Source organism: Colobus angolensis, unplaced genomic scaffold (genome assembly GCF_000951035.1).
Source record: "Colobus angolensis palliatus isolate OR3802 unplaced genomic scaffold, Cang.pa_1.0 Scaffold115, whole genome shotgun sequence".
NCBI classification, from domain to species: Eukaryota; Metazoa; Chordata; class Mammalia; order Primates; family Cercopithecidae; genus Colobus; species Colobus angolensis.
The window spans coordinates 3,873,706-3,883,957 of NW_012112586.1; the positions used below are offsets into that span (position 1 = coordinate 3,873,706).

Consider the following 10,252-nt stretch of genomic DNA (forward strand, 5'->3'; position numbering starts at 1 on the left):
GTAACTGTTGGTGAGGGCAGGGCCAAGACATCCAGATGGGGCTGGAAGTGGTTCATCATATAAGCAAAGTGTTATGTGCTATATCAACATGTAGATTTAGTGGAAAGTGGCTTTGTCATAATTTTTTTTTCTGGTCAACCAGAAATTAGAAGCCAAGAGTGATTTCAAAATATGTTAATACAGCTACGACCTATAAAAAATGAAGCTTATTTTATGCTTTGACACTATTAATGAGAGAAAATAAGTAAGGAGACAAGGAGCAATTCAAAAAAGCTTTACTGTGACCCAAAAGGGCACGTTTCCATCAATTCACTGGGGGGAATGCCATCACCAAATCTACATGCGTAAGCGTGTGGCACCCTTTGGTGGGTGCACACTGTGTATTGTTCCATAGATTGAGCCTATATGGGACTCGAAAATGGAGATATCAGGTTTTACCAGGGTTTGATCTACTCAGAGACTATGTGGCCACATGAATCTCTGGGGGAGAAACATGTAGACAAATCCTTCATTTTAGAAGTGAGAGAAGCAGTCCAGAAGTTTGGATCTCTTCCTGTCTTCCTTCCTCCAATTCCCTGGAATTCTACAGTCAGTTGTTGATTAAGGCCAATATTAGCCTGCGGATAGCTGATTAGCCAGTAATAGTTTCTAACAGGACTACGTTCATTATGAACAAATAGCCTGAGACTTACACACAATCCAAATTTCTCTTCTTGGGCTTTGAACCCTATATAGCAAAACTTCTCTCCCCATCCCCCTTCCTTTCTCTTTGCTCTCTCTTCCTCTTTCATTTTTTTCTAATACCACACACGCACAAACACACACACGCACACAAATCTTAAATAAATCTCCCAACAGACAAAACACTGAAATTCCCTTTTATCCCACTTTTATCTCATCAATTTTGCTTTCTGTCCCTATGCATTCTTTATAGCACACATTTGTATTAGTTCAATAGCCCCAGTGTGAAATTCATAAATGAATATGCCTGTATTCAGGTTCCATATTAAGAACACTTCCACTGACAAGATTGCGTAAGTAGGGAGTTTCTCTTTGGGGCAATGTTGCCTTCAGCCTAAGTCTCTGCATACAGCGATTTGGAGAATGAACTCAAATTTATAGTCTTTAGGAGGCTGACACCTCCCATCAGTTGGAGTCCCCTGGTGGTTGTGGTGGAGGGAGATGCAAATCCTCCACCCAAACCCATCTCTCTTTCCACCATAGTGACAGGGCCACAGTGAGGATATGGCTGTCCAGGTAAAGACTGACTTCCCAGCACTCGCTGTTCTTGCAGCCTTGTGTGGCCATAAGACTAGGCTCCTTGCAATGGAAGGTGAGTGAATTCAGGCATGCAATGCCCACCTCATCTACTTAAGAGGAAATCCCTGGCTCTGGTCTACTGCTCTTCCCTTTTCCCCTTGGCTGGGATGGTCATGAGCACAGAGACTTTAGAAGTTATAGATTAAAAACAGTAGAGATGCCTTCAGCCTTGATCCCCGAATGACTGAGTGGAATAGAGCCGCCCAACAACCTGGGTTACCAGCAGTGGATGTTCACAGGAGGAGGAAATATACTTCCTTGTTCTGGAAGTCACTGAATCTTAGCCTCCCCTTGTTGTATAATTGGAAATGATCATAAATAACTCAGGCTACGTTACACAAGAAGGGACTAGATGGGAAGATGGGGAATATTTATATGCCTAAAGGAAAGGCTGAGAACCAGATTCAGAAATGTTAGCTGTGTTAATTCCTGCAAACCAGAGAGAAGGAAGTAATAGACAGTTGTACCAGAGCCACAAGGCTGGGTGAATTTCCCCCAACCTTTTTTATTTGCTGTGTCTCTTTGTTCAAGATGATATTCCAGAGAGAATCGTTCAGCTGGACTGGCTTAGGTCATGTGTCCACCTCTTGTCCAGGGTTGGAGGGAGAAACTCTTGACTTACAAGTCCGCCATGGTGGTATACAATGACAGAGGGGTGGGTCATATAAGCAAAACCAAGATGCTGCTACCCAGGAAAGGGGAGATTGGGTAGGGGGAGCAAAAGCAACAACTACGCACCACATTTCTGAACCCTGGATGCTGTACTTGAAAATGTGCGTGTGTGTGTTTATAATATATACATATTCCACATTATGTAGACATATATGTATATACACATTACATATATATTTATATATATGTATATAAAATATACACAGTCCCTGCAGTTCTATTATGTTTTAAAAACACAATATACCCTTAACCCCAGGCAGGTTTTGTTGATACCCAGTCACAGTGCATGTGCATACTATGGGGAAAATTATGGCTTTCCCCCATCACCATGGTAGATATATTATTAAGAATAAATCTACAGCAAATTATCTTCAGAAATCAAGTGCTGTGTTTATCTCTGTGTAATGAGGCTGTCAGTGTAACCTGTATTTATTGAACCACAAGTAGGTTATAAAACTTCCATTAATGAATGTAGGTAACTCAGTTGTCATAACGGGAGAAACCAGCATTCGGTTCGGACCCAGTGGAGCCCTGTGGCATGTGTTCTAGGAACTACTTGAATGGTTCCAAATGGTGCCACTGACAGCTCTGAGATTCGTGCTTCAGAATTATTAACCCAGCACACACTGTGTTCCGTAAATACCGTGTCTATATCTCCAAAGAATGACTGTCCAGTTTATTGCATGCATTTTACTTGATATTCACACACAAGGATACTTCTTGTGCCGGGTGCGGTGGCTCACGCCTGTAATCCCAGCACTTTGGGAGGCCGAGGCGGGTGGGTCATGAGGTCAGGAGATCGAGACCATCCTGGCTAACATGGTGAAACCCCTTCTCTACTAAAAATACAAAAAAATATTAGCCGGGCGTGGTGGTGTGCGCCTGTAGTCCCAGCTACTCGGAGGCTGAGGCAGGAGAATGGCATGAACCTGGGAGACGGAGCTTGCAGTGAGGCGAGATCGTGCCACTGTACTCCAGCCTGGGTGACAGAGCGAGACTCTGTCTCAAAAAAAAAAAAAAAAAGATCTTCTTGAGTGAGTATGCCTTCTTCAATTCCGAACATCTAAAACATGCTCTAGAAATGTGTCTTCTCTTATGAAAATGCTCTGTGTCTCTGAAAGACAATTCCCAGTGTCCTATATAAAATTCTAGGAAAAAACGTTTTTGCAGAAATAATGCTACTGATTATAGCTTCATTTGCTACTGTAGAATTATTAGCAACAAATGCTGGATACTTCATGGGTTAAACAAGCCACCGTGTCCTTCTTAAGAACTTGAAAAGGATTCATTGGAGAAACATCGTCTGAATTCCAAATAGCCTACTTATGAATAAAATTTCAGAAAAACATATAAGCCCATTATATATCAGAAAAGGCCTATGTACTGATATCTCCTGTATAATGAAAAGGTTGTCACAGCCAGGTTGATGACCTATTTATTTAAAGCAATGTTGATTCAATAAAATTCCACTGCAGAGTAATTGGGGCAGCCTTTAGAATTCCTCTTAATATAATAGTAGCTGTCCACAGCGGATTGCACTTTTGTTCGCTACCACGTCTTGGTTGCCTACAATTTAAATGAGTTTCTGCAAGGCAGGAATCGTAACTATTCTCTGAGTGTCTCACCTGAGTATCCGGAAAGGTCAGATGGCTTTTTGGCATCTGCATGCAATTCCCAGTTTTTAAACGACTGCATTCAAAGTGTTTGCATGCACAATGATTATTTAAAACATAAAATATGTATTTTCCCCCATAGAAATAATGTTATACATGATGATTGTTTTCTAAAAATGCTAACGTTTGCAGTAGGGCCACACCTCAGAAGCAATTCTTGCTCTCTTTGTGGACTAGCCAAATCAGTATGTGTTCTGGGGTTTGCTAAGACCACCCCCAGGTCCAACGAGTCGCTAGAACTGACCTCAGCATGTGGTGAGAATCACTGCTCTGATGTCTTAGCCAAGGAACACAAAGCACAGTCGCAGGGGGAAAAGGCACCGGGGAGGAGACCAGGTTCAGGCTCCCAGGAATCCTCTCTCTGTGGAGTCATGCAGGATGCACTTAATTCCTCCAATTCCTCCAGCAAATAGCTGGGACAGCACTGCCAGGGGAGCTCACCTGAGCCCAGGAGTTTGGGGTTTTCACTGGGGGACTGCTCACGGGGGCACCCTCTGCCTGGCACATACCAAAATTCTACGCTCCCAGAAGATAAGAAAGTGTCCAGCATAAACCACCCCGTTTGCCTGGTCTAGGCAGCGTGAGCCTGTCTGACCATGAAAAGGGAAGGAACTCTCCCCACATCCAAGTTCCCAGCCACGCTTGCAAGCAGGCTTTCCTAAGGAGGGCCGTCTCAAGCCCGCGGCCTCATGTCTTTCCTGCACACTCCATTTTAAAACTGTTTCCGTGGGAAAAGACATGTCCTGCTTTTTCTCGAAGCCCTGGTCCTACGACTGTCATCTCCTCCTCACCTTTTGTCCCTAATATTAACAGCAGGAGGTGGTCTCACTTTCTCCTCTGGCATGGCAGAGGGCATTCTGAGATGCAGGCTGTGGCACCACTGCCTTGTCTGCATGTTTGTGTAGGCACAGTGATTACGAGTCTGGAGGAGCTCCATGTGGGCCGCCCCCACCATCCTCTTCTGCCCAGGTACCATCAAGGTGCTCCAGGTTCCCCTTGGTACTTTTGCTTCAAGACTTTTCCTATTTTCCACTGAAGGACTAAGAGAAAACACAGCAGGAAACATTGTCTTTTTCAAACTTCTGGGCCAGCTTGTAAATAAAAATCAAACTGTTTGCATTTTATTTTATATTTTATTTATTATTATTTTTCTTTTGACGCAGGATCTCACTCTGTCACCCAAGCTGGAGTGCTGTGGGTCGATCTCAGCTCACTGCAGCCTCCGCCTCCCAGGCTGAAGTGATCCTCCCATCTCAGCCTCCCAAGTAGCTAGGACTACAGGAGAACACCACCACCCTCAAATAATTTTTGTATTTTTAGTTGAGATGGGGTTTCATTATTCTGTGTTTCTTTTAGAAACTTGAGTTGGAAAGAACATATGGAATGGAAAGCATACAGTAAGAAGACAAGATTATAAAAAGTAAACAGGGCTGGGCACAGTAGCTCCCACTTTGGGAGGCTGAGGCAGGTGGATCACTTGAGGGAATCATTATTCCCTCCCCTATCTGAACCTCAGCCTCATTTTGGGCTTGGAACCTTGCTAGGAAGAGTAGGTAATAGAGACAAAATGTCCATCAGTGCCTGGCACTGGGAGACATTCAGTGGATGTGCGTTCTTATTTCAATCTTTACTTCTGTACTTTAATTGCCTTTTTCTATTGAGTTTGGCCAGGCTAAGGGGTTTCAGGTAGTTTTGTGTTTGTGTCTGGCTTTGGCTTTATTTAAAGACACAAACTAGTGCAATGATACTCTGTTTCTTTCTGTAACTAATGTTTGCTGCTGGCTATCAGTATACCATCTCCAGCTCTTTATTAAAGGCAGCAAAAACTGAAAGAAATTAGGACAGATGGATTGGAAGGCGACTGCAAATTTGTGTTTAAATCCTACTATACATGAGCTTACACCTGCAAGGCAACGGTGAGCAATTAAGCTCCCCGTGTTCCCAGAACCAGCATGACCCGGGGATTCCCCAGAGCTGACTCAGACCCACACGTGCTGTCTCCAACAGGGCAAAGGTGAAGAAAGGCGTGAACATTATCGGCGTGCGAGCCAGCAGCCCTTCCGTTTGGGATGTCAGGGAGCGCACGGATTATACTGGAAAGTATGCACCAGCTGTCATCGTTTGTCAGAAGAAATCGGCTGGCTCGGAAAACAGGTGAGTCCCAGCTGGCCTCCGATATATTCAGATCAGCTGCAAATGTGGCCTCATTTTTTTTTTTTTTTTTTCCTGGATTGCTAACAACCGTTTCCACTGTGGTTTGCGTTTGGTGTGTGTCATCTATTCTATCAGGGCCTCCAGGTAAGATGAATGGAAGCCTTCATTTGGGAAAGATGGGCTATTATTCACAGCAGACCTACTTAACACCGCAGCAGAGCACCGTGTCACCTGCAAGGACTGCACCATGCAGATGGAATTGACCCACAAACCATGCTCCTCTTCAACATGACCTCTTTCTAGTCCATGTTATTAGATGAACTGAAACTCTGCCTGTCTCATAAAACGGCCCATTTTGCAAGTGTTAGAAACCAGAGCCTATACGTCTCTCTTCACATGGGTGCACTCCACGTTTGGTGCACTCCATGTTTGCAGTGTATATTTAAATATGATGCATGTGATTGTATCCATGGGCAGGCATTTTCTGATGGTCCAGTGAACTATCTGCAGTAGAATTGCAGGAAATTGTGGATTACTCTAGGGAGAAATTAAAACCTGAATCTGTCTCTGATAGCCACCAAATTAGAAACAATCAATTCACAGCTGGGCAAAGGGAGGCTTGAAACTCAGTCGTTCTTGTCTGATTGCACTTTCCTGAAATCTCGTTTGTGGCTCAGGGGATTTCCTAGTCTGGTCATATATTTTTGTCACCTGTATGTTGCTTTATGCTCATGATACTATTGAAAATCTCAACAATAATGAAAGGACGAATTCCGGTATGCCATGCATTATTTCTGGAGTGCATTTTTAAACTTCATAGCTCAGTGTCGGGAAAATATCCTTATTTTTTATTATTTATTCTAGCAGGGAGCTCATGAATCTGAGCTGACAGCTATTGTGATTTTTTTTGGCTTATTACCAAGGAGCATTTGAAACCAATGTGGGGATGATTTGATCTGGATTCCTTTCTGTGCTTCTTTACTCAACGTTGGTTTTTAGGAATTTGGATTATCAGCAGCTCTCGTTTGGGCCTTTCCTTTTTATTCCTGAAGATTTGCTTGTACAGCAAATGAGAGGGTAAAGAGAATCTGTATTTGAGTTCAGTCCTAGATATTTATGTAGTGATATATTTCTGTAGTGATAGTGTGCCAGACGTGACCTGGATGAACTTACAGATACACACATTGAAACACGTCTGTACCAGTAATATAATTTGGAAATAAGGTGCTATCTCAATAAAAGATTTCTTTTGTGTTTCGTAGTTAGCAAAAATTGGGATAGATGGACACATGGGTGGACGGATGGATGAATGGATAGATGGATGGGCAAATGGATGGATGAGAGGGTGGATGAACAGATGTGTTTATTCTTTATCAGAAGAAAAGAACAGATTTAGGGGAAAGAATCTCAACCAATGAACTTTTATTCTCTCTTGTGATTTCTTTTGCCATCTATTTTTATGTATTAGTAGAAGCAGTAGTTGTAGTCTTGTCTATGAGAGGCTGAGGGAGTTGAACCATTAGAAAATATTTATGCCTTTTTTATTGTTAATTTCTGACAAATAGTTCAGTTCATCTTGGACACAGAGAGAGAGCATGGGTGGCCTAATGGTGGCTGCTTCCCACTGAAATGTCAGCTGCGTTTTTATATTTCCAGGGGCTTCCAGAATCTCAGCACATTCAGAGCACATCCAAATGCAGAAATGCATGGTGTTTGCCATTTTTTTTTTCATCTGTGTCAGTATCTTCTTTAAGAAACAAGTACCCTGAATAGAATATAAAGCTCTTCTTTTAAAAGCCCTAATTCTTCATTCTAAATGAAGACCATTCCTTGTCTCTTTGTGGATTCTGATGCCAGTTTTCTGTTTCCTTTTTTATCTTTTTTCTTCTTGTCTTCTGGAGGCCAGGATATGTTTCCTCATACTAGGGGTCTGGATGATGGAAAAAGCTTATACACGTACAGATACACACATGCACAATATGTTATATGTGTGTACATGCATACAGCATATAAGCATATAGAACATATATAGTGATATAGATATGCAAATGCATGCATGCATATAGATGTACATTTTACAGGTTTTTGTTGATAGACATATGTATTGATGTAGGGATTTTACACGGCAGCTAGGAAGGCTTTGCTTAATGAGGAAGCTCTAGAATGGAAGTCTTGTAGTTTTGGGAGCAGGTCTTTTTCCAGCTATGCTCCAGCCCATACAGTAGGGTCTGGCACACAGTGGGCTGTCTATAAATATTTGTTCAATTTGATATTTGTTCTAGAATTAGACCATATCTCTAGTATTTATGTATTATGATACAAATCTGTATGCACACATATTTAGTGGTTTTCTGTATACTTGTTCAAAAAGTAAGGTGCAGAGCTGCATGTAGAGTGAGGCAGCATTTGGGGAAACCCAGAGGAGGGTACTTCTGTGAGCAGACTATGTCCCAAGAAGTCTACACAAAGGGCTGGCAACTGTGATTTCTACGGAGACAACTGGGAAGCTGGGGGAAAAGGCTGAATGTAAATTATTTTTTACAGTGAACCATTTGAACTGTTTGAATTTTTTTTTTTTTTTTTGCTGTGTGCATGTATTACCTATTTCATAAGACATCCGCAACTAAAATAGAGATTTTAAAAATATGATGTATTCATTCCTCTGTTCAACTTTTATCTTAGCTTTAAAACTGTTCATTTTATTTCTGCCTTTGGAGAATTAAAGAAAAATCATGCTCCATGATTACAGATAGTGATGGACTGCGATGAGATGTGTTTTTCTTAAGGATAATTGGAAGATGTATTATAGATTAGATGTTTTAATAATATTAGTAGGTTTTGCTTCAGAAGCTGTTTTGCTTTATAATTTCCTCCTACCTTCTTTGAATGTTTTCCAGTTATTCTTAAAAGTCAGAATCTGATCATCATAATGCAAAAGAAGCAGTCTTAATTAGCTTGAGAGTCATAGATTTGGTATTGCTAATAATTTGCCATGGATCAGGAAGTTGCATTAATGAAGTTAAGTCACTGTGACAGGTTTAATTTTACGGATTAAGGAGACACTTTTGTGCTAGTGGTGAACTCACCAGGAGTGAGGAAAGATCTCTTATCTAAGTTGAAATGCATCCTTCCCTGTTTGAAGAAGTAAGTTTGCTGAGAATGTGATCATAACAATATGAACTTATGAATGCTATCGCAGCTATCAGATCTGTTTTGACTAAGCATTGCATGCAGGATAACCAGTTATGCTGTGTCCATGAAATTGCATTTTGCATTTTCAGAATCTTGCTCACTATACTCCTATGTTAACTTAGATAAATATGTAACAAAAGCCACATATTATCATTTCCTTGTAGTTCTCTCCATAGATAAGTGTTTCCCAAAGCTCACCACAGTTGATATGTAAATGATTTTAGGTGTTACGTAGAAATGAGGTTAAATATACTTGAATGACAGAAACTTACATTTATTTAAGTTCTCCAGCAAGACTTGATTGAAGAGAAGTTCATCTCTTTTAAGGGCTAGTATCTCTTTAAAGCTTCTATCCTTAGCTGATCGATACATTATAGATAGGCAAGAATACATAGCTAAATTTAATCTATTTTCATAATTATCTATTTGTTCATTGTAATACTGATTTTACATTGTTGGTAATTAACATTTCATTTTAAAACAAATCTTTTGTTTTGTTGTTTCCTGAGACAAGGTCTCACACTGTTGTCCAAGTGGGAGTGCAATGGTGTGATCTTGGCTCACTGCAGCCTCTGCCTCCTGGGTTCAAGCGATTCTCCTGCCTCAGCCACCCAAGTAGCTGGGATTACAGGCGTGTACCGCCACACCTGGCTAATTTTTGTTTATATAGTAGAGACGAGGTTTTGCCCTGTTGCCCAGGCTGGTCTGAAACTCCTGAGCCCAAGCAGTCTACCTGCCTTGGCCTCCCAAAGTGCTGAGATTACGGGAGTGAGCCACCATACCCGGCCTTAAATAGACTGTTTTCGGAAACAAATAGGAATATCTTAAACAAGAGAGAAGTTTTTTCTTTCTCACATGAAAGAAGCTTAAGGCTGGCCACGGCTGGAATGGCAGTTCTCCTGTATGACTGGGGTCTCAGGACCCTTTCCTTCTTCAACACCATGGGAATGGAGGACTTACATCCTCATAGATGGAGATGGCTTCAGGAGTGTCAGTCATTACATCAGCATTGCAGGCAAAAGAAAAGTGGCAGAAAAAGGTCTTCTTAACTGGGTTGACTCTTTTTAGGCAACCTTCCTGGAAGCTCTTTTCAACCCTATTTCTCTCTCTTGCATCTCATTGATAAGAACTTAATCACATGACCAAACCATACTTCAAAGGAAAGTAGGAAACACGATTTATTACCAGCAGTGTGCCCAGTTCAAAATCAGTGCTCTGTTCTAAAGAAAGAAGAGGCTGGG

The 10,252-nt window shown here is 41.5% G+C and overlaps 1 protein-coding gene across 1 annotated transcript in view; it reads left to right on the forward strand.

Moving 5' to 3' along the window:
- TMEM132D (transmembrane protein 132D) overlaps window positions 1-10,252 on the forward strand; it is an 838,093-nt gene that overhangs the window by 375,703 nt on the left and 452,138 nt on the right. The window contains exon 3 of the mRNA XM_011961236.1: window positions 5,673-5,819. Within this exon, the coding sequence (XP_011816626.1) occupies window positions 5,673-5,819 (147 nt within the window). The remainder of the gene's footprint in view (window positions 1-5,672; window positions 5,820-10,252) is intronic.